The sequence below is a fragment of the Rhinocladiella mackenziei genome (assembly GCF_000835555.1).
Source record: "Rhinocladiella mackenziei CBS 650.93 unplaced genomic scaffold supercont1.1, whole genome shotgun sequence".
NCBI classification, from domain to species: domain Eukaryota; kingdom Fungi; phylum Ascomycota; class Eurotiomycetes; order Chaetothyriales; family Herpotrichiellaceae; genus Rhinocladiella; species Rhinocladiella mackenziei.
The window spans coordinates 3,857,216-3,872,648 of NW_013550604.1; the positions used below are offsets into that span (position 1 = coordinate 3,857,216).

Below are 15,433 nucleotides of genomic sequence, written 5' to 3' on the forward strand. Positions count from 1 at the left end.
TTTACCACCCGAATCTCACCAGCCCGCCGAAATCTTGGCACCCCAACCCCGCAAAAATTAGATGTGGCATCTCCAATTGCAAATTGCCCTATCTAGAATTTTGGTCTTTGAAGAGTCACGGCAGCCAAAGAGCGCGACAACATCAGCCACCACTTCGTCCACTACATGGACAATGGGGGCCACTTCAGACGCGGGTGCTCCAGAAACCGCGGAGGCCCAAGTTTGGGCTCTCAAGAGCAGCTCTACCAACCTCCGCATTGAAGCTTTGCGGAAGCTGCTCCACGACATCCAGGGCTCCGGTGCGGTGACTCTCATGCGAGTACAAATATCAAACTCACCCGTCTCTAGCAGATGAATCAAGCTCAACGAAGGCACTAACCCTTCTTCCTACTCTCCTGGCCACATATTCTCGATACTCAGACAGAAAGTCCCGCCGCGCAGTTCAGTCCTGCCTTCGTGCATTCCTGAATAGCCCCTCTTCCGCCGACACCGCTTACTCTGCCATTACAAAGTTCCTGTTGCAAGAGAGTCAAAGAACAGTTATAGCCCCTGCAAGTGCATTTGTCCTGCTTGAATGGTGTTGTCTAGTCCAGCAAGAGAGTCCAGACAATGAAACGTCCTTTGACTCTTCCTTTGGAAAGATATGTCTGGCCGCGGCCCGACTGGTGGACAAATGTGAAGACAAGACTGTTCGTAGAGGGATCCAACACTCTGCATTGACCCTGGCTAGGAGGGGTCTGCGTGATATTTTCGAGACTGAACAATTCGGAGAAAAGGCATTGGATCTGGCCCTCAAGGATGTCGCCAGCTCTACTGATACCAATACCAGCTCTGCCCCATACCTGGGGATCATTGCAGGTGTCAGTTCTCGAATCCCAGAGAGGAAAGAACAGCTTCGAGCCTCGGCCAACAAGGTTCTTGATTTCTACGTCAAGTACATTATCGGCTCCAAAACACCAGTGCCATCCCACGAGTCTTTGGGCCTGGAGGATTTCTTTCAGGACTTTGTGTCCATCGAGGATATCGGTGACGTTGTCGTACCTGCGATCGAAAAGGCTATCTTAAGGTCACCGGAAGCTGTTCTCCAAGGTCCTATCGACGCTCTAGCATCATGTTTGCCGGTGAATCTCGATATTTCAGAACTGGTTTTCTCAAAATTGTTGAAGCCTCTTCTGTCAGCCATGAGTTCTACCAATCCCACCATTCGTGAAGGTGCCGGCAAGGCGTTGCTGTCTCTAGTTGGCAGAGGTGGCGATCCTGTCGCTATACAGAAAATCTCTGGAGAACTGGCCTCAGCTTTGAAGTCTTCCAAGGCGGCGAGCTTCGAAATGAGGGGGATCCTCGCCGGTGTCCTCCAAATCATCAGCCCTGAACTGAAGACGTCAGCGATGATTTCTCAAGCTATTCTTCTGGCGGCGTCCAAAGAGGCGAATGAAGGTGCCCTCAAGAAGGAACTCATGGCGCTGTCTCCTCATCTACGGATTGTCATCTCCACCTTGGCCATGGAGAAGACTCTCTCGGACCCCATCCTCAAAGGCTGTACTGATAAACGACCCCTTTTCCGCAAAAGCTGGATTCTCTGCATCGCCAGCATCCTTAAACAACTAGAATGTGCACCGCCAGAAGCTTCATCTACAGAATTCGTTCGTTCAGGGTTGAAGATTTTGAAAGAAATCTACGACGAAGTCACTCCCAATCCACTACCTGCGACACAGAACGGCTACGTTGCCGCGGCGTATGCGCTCCCTGCCATCCTTGATTCACCAATACTGAAGGCCAATGAGTTTAAATCCAGTACCTATGACCAAGTTAGACAGCAATCTCTGTCAACGGCGCCCAAGCTCTCCTTCTTGTTGAATCCAAAAGTGTACACACGGCTTTCGTCCGGGGACGATAACCATTGGGCTCTTTATGCCTTGATAACCCTGGCACCAGAGCTTGAAAATGTTTCAGAGGACGCAAAGACTTCATGGGCGAGGGCGATTTTGCATTTAATGCTTGCTCCTGATGTCGATCCAAGCCTCAGAAAGGAGACTGGATCCTCTTTGTCTCGTGTCTATCTTGAAAAGCCTGCTTCAGTGGGGCCAAGCATCGTGTTCGGCATCTGGGACGTACTTCGATCTCGTGCACAGGAAGCTAACCCCGCGGCTGGAGACTCCTTTCCTCTCAGCGACAATCGTTTGCTTCAGCCTGTGAAGTGTATAACTCTGGCAAAAGACAAGTTCAAAGAGACGCCCCAGGAGGTATCGACAGCGATGTTAGAGAAACAATCAATATCCACTGTCGTTCTACTGCGCCCCGAATTGATCGCGAATTCGGATTGGATCGCAACATGTCTGGCCATGGGAGTTGACCCTGGACAGCTGGCCGAGAAGGAAAGGGAAAGTCTTTTTAGCGAGATTCTGTCACATTTCGAGTCCCCCAAACTAGCTCCACTGAACATATTCGAGATGGCAGCCTGCAACGCCGCTGCGACTTTAGCATTTGTGGCACCAGCTTCTATTACGCCATCACTGATCGGCCAGTTTCGAAAAGACTTGGATCCTTTGCAACTAGATGGTGTGGGCCCGACCGAAGCGCTCATTGCTCGTGCTCCTGAAGGAACATTGGTTGTTGATGTGCTCGGCCGACAGTCAAATGGAATTCTGGAGAACAAAAATCAGAAGGATTACGATGTTCTGAAATGGGAAGAAGAGATACGCTCCCAGCTGGCAAAGAAGAAAGGTGCCCCTCAGAAAAAGCTGACTGCGGACCAGCAGGCCAAAGTCGACACCCAGCTTACTCATGAGGCTACAACACGAGCCAGACTAAGGTCAGTTTCCAGCAACATTCGACGAGGTGCCAAATTCATCGAGGGTCTCGCCCGTGGACCGCCGACAGACGCTCGAGTGTGGATGTCGCCCGCCATTGCCGCATTGATAAGTGTTCTAGAAGCGGGAGCTTCACTCATCGTCGACGATGAAGTAGTCTCCGCCTATCTCGCTTGCTCTGAGCAGGTCTCAGATCGCTTGGGAAACTTGCGATCCTTTGTCGGCGTTGCTACTCTGAGGTCTTTGCTGAACGCCAGTGTCCCTGATCACCTCACGGTGGAGCCTCTCGCAGAATTGGCCACCAGAGTGCTGTATCGACTGAGATTTGCAGCCGAGCAACGTCCGTTTGACACAGCAAGCACTGCTTATGCTCTTCCACTCATCTTTTCGGTCCTGGAAAATGGGAGAGTCGGGGACGTTACAGGAGACGATGCTGATGCACAAGTCCTCCTTGCACTCGAATTTTTGTCCTTCCAAATGGGCTCTGGCGCCGATGAACACCTTCCGAGAGCCGAAATCCTTCGTCATCTAATCAGTGCAATGCAGCAGTATAACCAGCACTATCGCATCATCAAAGATTGTCTGTTTGATTTCTGTCGATCGATATCTACAAACTTGACGCCGGAAGAAAGAGACATTCTGTTGTCAGCCGTCACTCTCCCCCAATCCTCTGTACGCTCCGCGGTTCTGCAAGCAATCCATTCTGAAATTGATTTGTCAGAATTAGACCATTCGGTCCATTTATGGATTGCTGGTCAGGATGAAGAGGGCGAAAACGCAGAGACCGCTTTGGCGATCTGGGAAGAACATGATTTCACGGTTACCGAGGAGATGGTTGATAGTATACCACCGTTCCTCTTCTCAGCAGCACGGTCGACCCGAACAGCAGCGTCCGAGGCTCTTGCTCGAGCACTTTTTCAAACGCCTTCCAAAACAGACGCCGTATTGGCCAGTCTCGAAGAATCATATCGAATAGAAGCACAACCACTTGTCCCAAAACGGAATAAATTCGGAATCGTGCAAAAGGGAGAATTGATCGATCAATGGGAGAGAAGGAGCGGGCTTGCCCTTGCGTTTAAGGAACTCGCCTCAGTACTCAACCCCGATGCTTTGGTCCCTTTCATGAACTTTCTGGTGACGGATGGTGCACTATCCGACCGCCATGCGATCGTACGCTCAGAGATGGTCGACGCTGGTATTGCGATAGTAGCAGCTCGCGGAAAAGAATGTTTAGAACCATTAATGGAGCTTTTCGAGAGGGTCTTACAAGGTCCTGACAAAGCAACGCAAGAATCTGACTGGGTCAATGAGGCAGTAATCGTTCTCTTTGGTTCCCTAGCACGACATCTTCCAGACGGCGACAAAAGAACATTAACTGTCATACAAAAGCTTCTCGACACACTTAGCACTCCATCAGAGTCTGTCCAGTACGCCGTTGCGAATCGTCTTCCTCCCTTGGTTCGGACTCCAAACGTTGATGCTGGTGCTTATATTACCTCACTTCTCGAACAACTATTTCAATCCAAACAATATGCTGCACGTCGAGGAGCAGCTTATGGCCTTGCTGGAATTGTGAAAGGCAAGGGAATGGCAATTTTGCGGCAGCATCGCGTTATGTCACAATTGAGGAGCGCAGCAGAGAATAAAAAGAGTTCTGAGCAGCGGCAAGGTGCAATGATGGCGTACGAACTACTATCATTGCTCCTTGGACGAACATTCGAACCGTACGTGATCGAACTATTACCACAGTTATTGACCTGCTTCGGGGATCCTGTTGTGTCAGTTCGTGAAGCTTGTTTGGATACCGCAAAGACGTGCTTCGCAAGCTTAAGCTCCTTTGGTGTCAACCGCGTGCTTCCTCCACTATTGGAGGGATTAGACGAAACACAATGGCGAAGCAAAAAGGGAGCATGCGACCTGCTCGGTGCAATGGCGTATCTTGACCCACAACAATTGGCTACCAGCCTGCCTGATATCATCCCGCCATTGACGGCGGTCCTGACAGACAGCCACAAAGAAGTCCGAGCGGCGGCAAATAGCAGTCTGAAGAGGTTTGGTGAGGTGATCACAAATCCTGAGGTTAAGAGCCTTGTCGATGTTTTGCTCAAGGCCCTAAGTGATCCGACCAAATATACCGAAGACGCTTTGGATGGTCTGATCAAGGTTTCATTCGTACATTATCTCGATGCACCATCACTGGCACTTGTGGTGAGGATCTTGGAGCGAGGCCTCAGTGGTCGTTCGGCCACCAAACGAAAAGCTGCTCAAATCATTGGTAGTTTGGCGCATCTCACTGAGAAGCGAGATATTATCACACATCTACCAATTCTGGTCACTGGCCTGCGCCTTGCTTGTGTCGACCCGGTGCCAGCGACTCGAGCGACGGGGTCCAAGGCACTGGGCAGCTTGATCGAGAAATTGGGCGAAGATGCCTTCCCCGATCTGATCCCAAGTTTGATGTCCTCCCTTCGTACAGATAGAGGTGCAAGCGATAGACTTGGTTCTGCTCAGGCTCTCAGCGAAGTGCTGGCTGGCCTTGGAACTGGACGACTCGAAGAGACTCTTCCAACTATCTTACAGAATGTTGCTAGCACGAGAGCGACAGTCCGAGAAGGGTTCATGACTCTGTTCATATTTTTGCCCGCATGCTTCGGCAATAGCTTCGCCAACTACCTTGCACAAATCATCCCGTCACTCCTTGGCGGTCTGGCTGACGACGTGGAAGCCATTCGCGAAACAGCTCTCAGAGCTGGCAGACTCCTGGTGAAGAATTTCGCTAGCAGGGCTATTGACCTGTTGCTGCCAGAGCTGCAACGTGGATTAGCGGATGATAGCTACCGCATTCGCCTCAGCTCAGTTGAGCTTGTCGGTGACCTCCTTTTCAATTTGACCGGCATCAGCGCACAAACCGACGCCGAGGAGGAAGGCGGGTCGGCGACGCAAGCTGGACAGTCTTTGCTGGAAGTCTTGGGAGAGGACCGGCGGAACAAAGTACTCTCTTCACTCTATATCTGTCGCTGCGATACTTCCGGTCAAGTTCGGACAGCTGCAATTTCCGTTTGGAAGGCCCTTGTTGCCACGCCAAAGACCCTGCGCGAGTTGGTCCCTACCCTCACTCAGATGATAATTGCTCGCCTTGCTTCCTCCAACATGGAACACAAGGTCATCGCCGCCAACGCTCTCGGCGAGGTGATTCGCAAGGCTGGAGAGGGTGTCTTCACCTCATTGCTTCCTTCTCTTGAAGAGGGCCTCCAAACTTCTACCGACGTAGATAAGAGACAAGGTATTTGCATTGCTCTGCGTGAGATTGTCAACGCGGCTCAACCAGAATCACTTGAGGAGCATGAGAAGAAATTAATTGCCATCGTTCGATTGGCATTGACTGACTCGAACCCAGAAGTGCGCGAAGCTGCTGCAGAGTCATTTGATTCTCTGCAGCAAACTTTTGGAAAGCGAGCAGTGGATCAAGTTCTGCCACATTTACTCAATCTTTTGCGGAGCGAGTCAGAAGCTGAACATGCTCTATCCGCATTGCTCACATTACTCACTGAAGCCACAAGAGCCAATGTTATTCTGCCAAACTTGATCCCCACACTCTTGACGAACCCAATTACTGCTTTCAATACCCGAGCCCTTGCTTCTCTGGCCAAGGTTGGGGGTGCTAGCATGGTTCGAAGATTACCCACAATTCTGAACAGCCTTGCGGACAATATCGTTACGAGCAAGGATGAAGAACATCTAGAAGAATTGAACGAAGCATTTGATGCAGTGTTGTCGTCTGTTGATGAATTTGACGGGCTCAACACTGCAATGAGTGTCATGTTGACCATGATCAAACATGACGATCATAGAAGACGCGCTGTAGCTGCCACTCATCTAGCTACATTCTTCGCTACGCCCGTAGTCGATTACTCTCGCTACAATCAGGACCTCATTCGTGTCCTGCTCATTTCTTTCGGTGATCGAGACCCAGAAGTCGTCAAAGCAGCGTGGTCCGCACTCAGCCAATTACAAACTCACCTTAGGAAGGAGGAAATGGAGACATTGGTTGCCTCGACGCGCCAAGTTTTGCAGCAAGCTGGGACAGCTGGATCCATTCTACCCGGGTTTGCGCTTCCTAAGGGCATTCTGCCAGTCCTCCAAATCTTCCTGCAGGGCTTGATGAACGGAAGCACGGAACAACGAGTTCAGTCTGCCATGGGTATCTCGGATATCATCGAGCGCTGTGGTCCGGATGCTTTGAAGCCATTTGTTACTCAGATCACAGGTCCACTCATCCGTGTGGTGGGTGAGAGATCGATGGATGTCAAATGCGCCATCCTGTCCACCCTCAACCAATTACTCGAGAAGATTCCGACCTTCCTCAGGCCCTTCCTGCCACAATTGCAAAGAACCTTCACCAAATCTATCGCCGATCCGACAAGTGAACTCCTTCGCACACGTGCAACGAAAGCACTGAGCACCCTTATTGTCCTAACCCCTCGAGTAGACCCGCTTATCGCGGAACTTGTTACGGGAGCAAAGATTCCAGACGTTGGCGTCCGCAATGCAATGCTCAAGGCTCTCCAAGAAGTTGTCAGCAAAGTCGGCTCTAACATGAGTGACGCTTCTCGAGAATCCATCCTAGGCCTTATGGACAGCCAGCAAGATGCGGGGGACGACAGCATGGCGGTGACCAATGCGCGCCTGCTCGGTGCCATGATCAAGGTGCTGCCAGCAGAAAAAGCAGCCTCGTTAATCAAGAGTCGAGTGCTACTTCACCCGTCCACCAATGCTTCAATCCTCGCCCTCAACGCTGTGCTATTAGAAAGCCCATCGACCTTGATCTCTGGGTATGCTGAAGAGACACAAAGCGTTCTCAATGCAGGACTTACAGGTAAGAGTATCTTTGTCCAACAAAACACCGTTCTAGCACTAGGCAAATACCTCCTGTCCAAATCCACGACATCCGACGAAGCGGTATGTCAACCACTCTTCGAAGCCCTTGCTTCGGTAATTGCACCAGGAGGCGACATTGACTCACGCCGTCTTGCGCTCGTCGTTGTGCGCACCGTAACCCGTCACCACGGCGACGACGTGCGAAAATTCCTCTCTGTCCTTGTCCCTCCTGTCTTCTCCTCGGTCCGCGACCCTGTGATCCCCATCAAACTCGCCGCGGAAGCGGCGTTCCTCGAGCTCTTCGGCGTCGTGGACGAAGAAAGTACCATCTTCGACAAATACGTGGCTGGCCCTGGTAAGGCTCTGCCACCGGGCCAGGCGCGGCCCATGAGCGATTACTTCAAGCGTGTGGCGTTGAGATTGGGTGCACAAGCAAGGGAGAGGCGTGAAGCTGAAGGTGGAGCTGGAAGTTTGGGTCTGAGTTCCGATGAGCAGGAAGATGAGCGTGAAGTGTGGAGTGTGGGCAGGGTGGATTTGGGTGAGGGAGGTGATGATAACTGAGCGATTGTACTTTTGTTGGCAAGAAGGAAAGCATTCGTGAAGGACTAGTTGAATCGATACGAGGCTGACGGATCGAATTGGGCGTGGGGTCGTATTTATTCCATTGTCGAGCCCAAGAATAGCGAAATGCGAGTGAACGGTAACGGCGAGGTCGAGAAGCCTCTCTGAGCTTCCTCTTGTCATGATTATGAAAATAATGGGAAGAATAATTGTGTTCCATAGCATAGCATCGCATACAGTAGAACAGGCACAGAAAAAGCGATGTTTTTTTTTTTTTTTTTTTTTTTCCTTTTTTTCATCAATGACAAAGCACGATGAAATGAGTGGGGAAAATACCTCCTCAGAATCAAGAGGAAAAGTAGCGATTCATTTATTATTGATCGTCACTCAAACCCGACTGCCCATGACAGATCGCTTGGTCGAGAGACATTCCTAAGCAATACCCGCCGGTCCACCGTCTGAAATCCTTGCACGATACCCTCTCCATACATACACACACATCGCATAACCTCCAAATGAATGGACGAGTCAAGTAAATACCTGGATAGGAAGGTGAGGACAAGGAGAAGAAACCTATATACTGTACATACATTTGAGAAGGAAGAAATGCATCTCCATCTCCATTGTCATCTCGCTCATCCACATTCTTGCGTATGCAAGGCCAAATCCATTTCGCGAGCTTCTCGGGACTTTTCAATGTTGAGTCCAGGGAGCTTGGTTTCGAGTATCGAGTTGAGGCCGCGCGAGAGTGCAAATGAGGTTCGATTCTTCTCTTCGTTATCGGTCTTGGATCTTGCATGGATGTCTCATTGGAGTTGAATCTTGGAATTTGTTTACCAAAACATGGAGATTCGAGAATACCTTGCTGTTTGCTCTATTTCATTTTTCTTCTTGCTGTTCTTTGGATTTGTTTTTTGGACTCAATTTTAATCTGTCCCTTCATTCATTTTGCCTGCACAATCATAACGCCTCTGCTATGCGACAAGTCTGAGGAGAATAAAGAAGAGAGTTCGGTGTAGAGGATCAGGATCGGAACAGGGCTTCCCAAAAGTTTTGACTTCGTGTTTACAGATTTCGTGTACAACTGACGGGCGATTTTTCGCTGTTGCGCTATGCTGAAGGAGGTACGGTCGCGGGAGGGGGGTCGGTTTATTGCTTGATCCATTTGAAGGCCGGCGCGGGTTGACCAGGGAAGTTTCCAGAAGGGCCTTCTTGTTCAGTGGGCGGTGGTGGCCTAGATGAGGAACCCAAATATTAGCATCAAATGATTCAAACGGGAAATGGAGAAACTTACGGTGCGATCTTTCCCTCTGTATTATCGAAATATTTGTGGAAGTCTCCCGGATCCTCAAACGGTCTTGGACCGAGAATTCTGACCAAGTCATCTCGTACGAGCATTTCCTTCTGCAATAATTCTTCGGCAACCGCTTGTAATTGCTCCTTCTTTTCCAGCAACAGGTCTTTGCATTGTTTGTATGCCTCATCGACGATCCGGCGAACTTCGGCGTCTATGTTTCGGGCCGTCTCCTCGGAAAATGGCTTATGCAGGCGCTGCTCGTCATCTTTATAGTGAAGGTATCCAATTTTTGATGACATGCCCCATTCTGTCACCATGGCTGTCGCCATTCGTGTAACTTTGTTGAAATCATCGGATGCACCACTGGTCACGGTGTCGAACCAAATTTCTTCGCTTACTCGCCCACCAAGAGTCATGGCCATGCGGTCCATTAGCTGCTTGACACTCATTAGGTACACATCGTTACCCCCAGCAGGGAGATATTGCGCGTAACCCAAAGCGCCTTGTCCTCTCGGAATGATGGAGACCTTAAGGAGCGGGTCGGCATATTTGAAGAACCAGCCACAGATGGCATGACCAGCCTCGTGGTATGCTACAGTCTTCTTCTCTTCAGGTGACAAGACCAGTGATTTCTTCTCCAGACCGCCAATGACACGTTCAATGGCTTGTTCAAAATGAATCATCTCGACCGAGGTTGCATTTGCACGAGCAGCAATCAAAGCAGCCTCATTGACACAGTTGGCGATATCGGCACCAGAAAACCCAGGAGTCAAGGCTGAAAGACGTCCAGTCAAATACTCCAGATCGACCTTGGTCACAATCTTGCGTAGGTGGACTTTGAATATTTGTTTGCGACCATCCATAGTTGGCCTGTCAATGACGATATGCCGATCGAACCTCCCTGGACGCATCAAGGCTTTGTCGAGAACGTCGGGTCTGTTTGTGCCAGCGAGGACAACGACTTGCTCCGAAGTATTAAAACCATCCATCTCAGTCAGAATCTGGTTGAGTGTAGACTCTCGTTCGTCATTGCCACCACCAAAGTTCTGTTTAGCTCTTGACTTGCCAATGGCATCGATTTCATCGATGAAGATGATGCAAGGGGTATTCTTCCTGGCATTTGAAAACAGATCTCGTACTCGAGATGGACCAACACCGACAAACATTTCGACGAATTCCGAACCAGAAACGGAGAAGAAGGGAACTCCAGATTCACCGGCCGTCGCCTTTGCCAGCAAGGTTTTACCCGTACCCGGAGGACCTGATAAAATTGCGCCGCGAGGTATCTTCGCACCCAAGCTCTGATACTTAGAAGGATCTTTCAGAAAAGAAACAAACTCCATGATCTCAAGCTTTGCTTCATCCATGCCCGCAACGTCGGCAAATTTAATTCGCACGTCAGTTTCATGGTTAAACCTCTTTGCTCTGGACTTGCCAATGCCGAAGATTCCACTTTGGCCTCCTGCTCCTGATGCTGCCCTTCTCGAGAGCCAGAACAATGCGCCCACGAATAAGAGAGTTGGGCCGAAGGAAAGGATGGCGGCACTCAACGGTACTTCATCGGAATAGGCCACGGGAATCCGTTCACTGCTTGGAATTCCCAATTCATTATGTGCTTCATCCAATTTTCGTTCAAATGCTTCCACGGAGCCTATGGTGAAGTAGTAATAGAAATTGGGATTATTTGCCGGCGAAGACGGATATAGTTCAGCGACGGCCGATCGGTGAAGCTCAACCCTGACACGATTGCGGTTGATAACAGTGAGTTTGCTAACAAGGCCCCGGTCGAAGAAGGTGGTTCTGAACTCTTGCCATGTGATGTCTTGGGACGACTCGGCTGGATAGAGGGTGCGGTACAGGTAGTAGGAAAGGATGGCCGCCAGTACAGTTGTGCCTACATCCAACCGGATCTCAGTCATCTTCGGAATTTGACTCTCTTGTCCTTTCTGCTGCTTGCGTTTTCGATTTTGATCCTGCCTCTTGTTGGACTGTTCAAACAACGGTGTCTCTTCAGGCGCCTCGGTCTTGGTGGACTGAGTCTTTTGACCGTACTTTTCTCGAATTTCCTCCGGGCTCATGCGAGACATTTTGGTGAAGAGGCCAACGAGGCGAACGGTAGTTGCCAGATCGATTCGCTTCTTAGGATCATTCCTCCGGGTTTCCATAACTTCTCGCAGCTCCTTTGGAATTCCACCTTTCTGCATCAACTGGACAGCTTCATCGACCGCCGCGGCTTGCGACTTGGGTAGGCCAATTTTAATCATTTGTGCAACTTCGTTGATCTGCGTGATTTCTTCCTCTGTGAGGGGAGAAAACTCTGTGGTGTTGGCGCCTTTTGTCTTTGATTCTTCGTTCTGGTCTTTGCTTCCATGTTCTTCCGCAGACTTTGGTGAACCGTCGGGCTCGTTTTTCTTTTTCTCGGGATCTTCGCGCGGAGGTTTCGGATCACCAGGATTGACAGTGGCGTAAGATCTCGATAGCGGAGGAAGTAATCTGCTAGTATAGCGAAGTCTAAAGAATTGGGTAGAGCGGCGTTGCGCACCAAATGTGCACCCAAAGGCAGCCTTGGAAGAGCGCATCAACTGCAGCCGCAAATAGCTAGCCGCCATCGTTGGCGAAGCTCCGGAGAAGGAGTGGTCAGGCAGAGCTTGAGATTCGAGTTCGGCGGAGGAAAGAGAGGGAAGAGGGCAAGAGAAAGGGTGACGAGAAAGATGGGACGGTGACGAGCAGTGGTCACCGGGTACGGGTTTTGGCGGGCGGGATTGGAATCTGCGCAGCGACTCCTGTGCTCGGCCCAAATAATGCCACCACCGCAACAGTATTTCTCTCAGCCTCGTCCAGCCTTGTCCTCGTTCCCAAGTGTGCGTTCCTGGATCAAGCGTCATGCTCTTCTGATTCTCATGGATCTATCTAAACATATTGAATGATCTTCAAAGCTGATGCATGCACATCTACTCTCCTTTTACCTACTCGATCCTTTCAACGTGGATTCGAATGGCTTCACACGACACCACCGTCTCTCCTGATTCGCCCAGTCACAATCGTCTTCTTCCATACGGGTCACGACGGCGTTTCCATTCATCCTCCGACTTTGGTTTGGGGCCTTCCTTGCTTGGCGGTCGAAATCTTGGATCCCGGGCAATTCGGCATGGAGCATTGTAGAACTCTCCCATCTCCTCCTCAAAAAAGCTCGTACTCCCAGTGTTGCCTGTCAGAAGCCGGCCTCTCTCAATCGCGTACTCCGGCGCCGGTTTGTATTGGTAAAGTAAACCACCATTGTCTGAGCCGTGCCCTTCCGATTCACCTGGGTCTGTGAGGTTAGTCAGTATGTTGCCCACCGCACGGATCGCGGCACTCTCAATTCTGGGACCCGATGTTTCGTTGGGATTACACACAGCTCCGTCAGGGAGAGAAACGTTAGGGAATCGATTGAAAAGGTGATCTTTAACAATCTGATCCACTAATTTTCGTGTTGCGCGGTTCCCACGATGATCTGCTTGCAACCACTTGTGAAGTCTCTGTTGCCGATCTGCGCCGAGATTCAGCAGTGAAGCCTCGGACGTATCGGTATCTCCCAGCGTCGCTCCTCGTTTCATGGCCTTATTCATTCTTATGCGCTGAGTCTTGGTCACGGGCTTGAGCTCACACCAGTCACTAGTGCCCACGCCGAATTCTTTTCGGAGAGTCTCGTCATTCTCGGAACCGAAGCTGCTCGTCTCACGTGGATGTGAGCTCAACTCATTTCTCGCTCGCAATTCGAAACCCGGCGGTGGCTTCAGAAGTGTGCGCGGTCGAAGGACGCCAGGTCCTTCATTCAATTCTCTGCCAGGCTCGTGTTTGGGTATTGTCTCTGGACTCTCTGTAAAAATCGGAGTGGCTACGTCGCTCATCTTAACTCGATTCAAATCCGGATTATGCAGAGCTGTCTTGTCCGTCTTTGCCATTGCTTGTTGAGTGGTCACATAATGTTGTATTTTGCTGCTGCCGTCATAAGGCTCGTGACGGGATGGAGGTTGGAGAGTTAACTGTCTCACATTGTCTGCGAGTCCTTGCCGATCAAGGAGTATTTGTCCGCTTTCTGGGTGAGAGTGACGTCTGACAACACCTCGTATGAATCGTGCAGCCAACTCCGTATCACAAGACATTAGACCATCAGAATTGACACGCGGCATCATTGGGCGCTGGATGGGATTCTGGGGGACGAAATCGATCTGTTGGTATGAATTCCAGCTCGGTACCTCATTCGGATAACGAGTGCCCAGCATCTGACCGAGTAATGAAGTATCAATCATACCAGGACTATCCAAACCTTGTTGACGAGAGGGCATAAATGCGGGGCATGGGTTGCCGTATTCTTCAGATAGCAGAGCCAACTTGTTCTCTTGCTTGGTGGGACTGATATCAGACGAGATCATCATGTTGTAGAAAGGTGGATCTGGGTTGAAAAGAGGTACCGAGACTTGACCTGATAGGGGGGAAGTTTGTAAGTTATGCGGACACATGAAAACAGGATTTGGACACGTACTGATTCCTGACAGGCTGCTGGGAGCACCGTGTAACCCCAAAGGGATACAGTGCTGAGACTGTTTGATGACGGAGTGTTGCTGAGCCCACTGAAGGGTTGGATTGACAAATACGGTGGATGATCTGTCTCTGGTGTTGACCATCGCCTTGGGCGCAGTCGGAGCTAACAATGCGTAGACATTCATTTGGGTGGTTTGAGATTTTCGGGGACCCAATGGCGTCTCACTTTCGGGTCGGGTAGTGTTGCTGCTAAGAGTGACATCGACGCTGCCAGTCGGATGGGTTGGGGTTGGGAGGGTTCCCTCATTTTCCTTGCAACTTTTATTATCATCTTCGGGTGCGTCTCCTAAGACCAACGGGACCCAGGCTTTAGCGCCCTTGTTGCGATTTGACTGAGAATTTTTGGTGAAAGCACTCAGAGACACGGGGACAAGTTTCGGAGGCAGCTTCTGTTCCTCAGCTTCGCGGGAAGCTTGTCTTGCAGATGCGGCTTTAAAGGCGTTGTACTCGGCAGCTCGGGCTCGAGCACCCAGCATATTGAGACACTGGTAGGCAAAAATGGGATCGTCTCACAGGAACGTTCCACCTCTTCAACAAATGATTTATCTAAATTCTCAACATTTACTCCTCGAACGAGAGAGCCTGGAATTCGCAACCGTTGAGGATGTAGTCCAAATGTGATAGAATTGGGGAGGATGCGCCCTAGAAGAGTCAGATGTTTGGGACAAGGAAAGAGGCCAACAGGATAGGGAACGCCAGATTCCGGCAAAATCTCGCATTTATGACACCTGCAAATGAGGGACGAGAGGGCTGAACCTGATGGTTATAGCCCAGCCGGTTGCGGAGACCGGAAGGAGAGATAGGAAAGTGGTTTTGCAATAGACCTGACTGCTGCTGAAGAAGAGAGAAAGGTTAGAGGGTCAGGGTGAGGCAAAGTTGACAGAATAGAGGAAGACGCCGAATACTAAAGTTCACCAACACTTTGGAGGGAGGTCAACGCAGAACGTTCATACAGCGACAACCAGTCGTAGAATGCTGAAATTTGGGAAGACTGAGCAGGGAGGTGGACATGGTGAAGGGGGAAGGAGGATGAGCAGCAGTTGGCCGCGAGTGTCGTGATGTTTGAGAGGCAGGTACGCGAATGATGAAGCAACTGCCACCTGCGCAGATTTCAGGCAGATCCATCTTCATCTTCGTCTTCATCTTCAGTCAACACGGTCCCTTGTCTGTTGTATCTTTGATGCCTCGGCAAGATTCTTTAGACAATGAAACACACTTTCTTTCATCTGGAAAGCACCGCGGTGCACACATAAAGATCACTTGAAGAGCGTGTTCTTGTTTGCTAATCGCGTTCAACCCTGCT

General features: G+C 50.3%; 3 protein-coding genes across 3 annotated transcripts; 1 reads left to right on the forward strand and 2 right to left on the reverse strand.

Annotated features, from left to right (window-relative positions):
- Positions 1-172: 172 nt before the first annotated feature.
- On the forward strand, positions 173-8,249 carry Z518_01367 (uncharacterized protein; the record flags this gene model as incomplete). Its single annotated transcript, XM_013421967.1, has 2 exons — positions 173-299; positions 349-8,249. The coding sequence occupies 2 exons, from the start codon at positions 173-175 to the stop codon at positions 8,247-8,249; spliced, it is 8,028 nt and encodes a 2,675-aa protein (XP_013277421.1).
- A 1,149-nt stretch (positions 8,250-9,398) lies between these two features.
- Z518_01368 (uncharacterized protein) lies at positions 9,399-12,155 on the reverse strand (the record flags this gene model as incomplete). The annotated part of the gene is made up of 2 exons (XM_013421968.1): positions 9,399-9,483; positions 9,544-12,155. The coding sequence occupies 2 exons, from the start codon at positions 12,153-12,155 to the stop codon at positions 9,399-9,401; spliced, it is 2,697 nt and encodes an 898-aa protein (XP_013277422.1).
- Positions 12,156-12,581: 426 nt separating this feature from the next.
- On the reverse strand, positions 12,582-14,606 carry Z518_01369 (uncharacterized protein; the record flags this gene model as incomplete). The annotated part of the gene is made up of 2 exons (XM_013421969.1): positions 12,582-14,011; positions 14,072-14,606. The coding sequence occupies 2 exons, from the start codon at positions 14,604-14,606 to the stop codon at positions 12,582-12,584; spliced, it is 1,965 nt and encodes a 654-aa protein (XP_013277423.1).
- Positions 14,607-15,433: the final 827 nt, after the last annotated feature.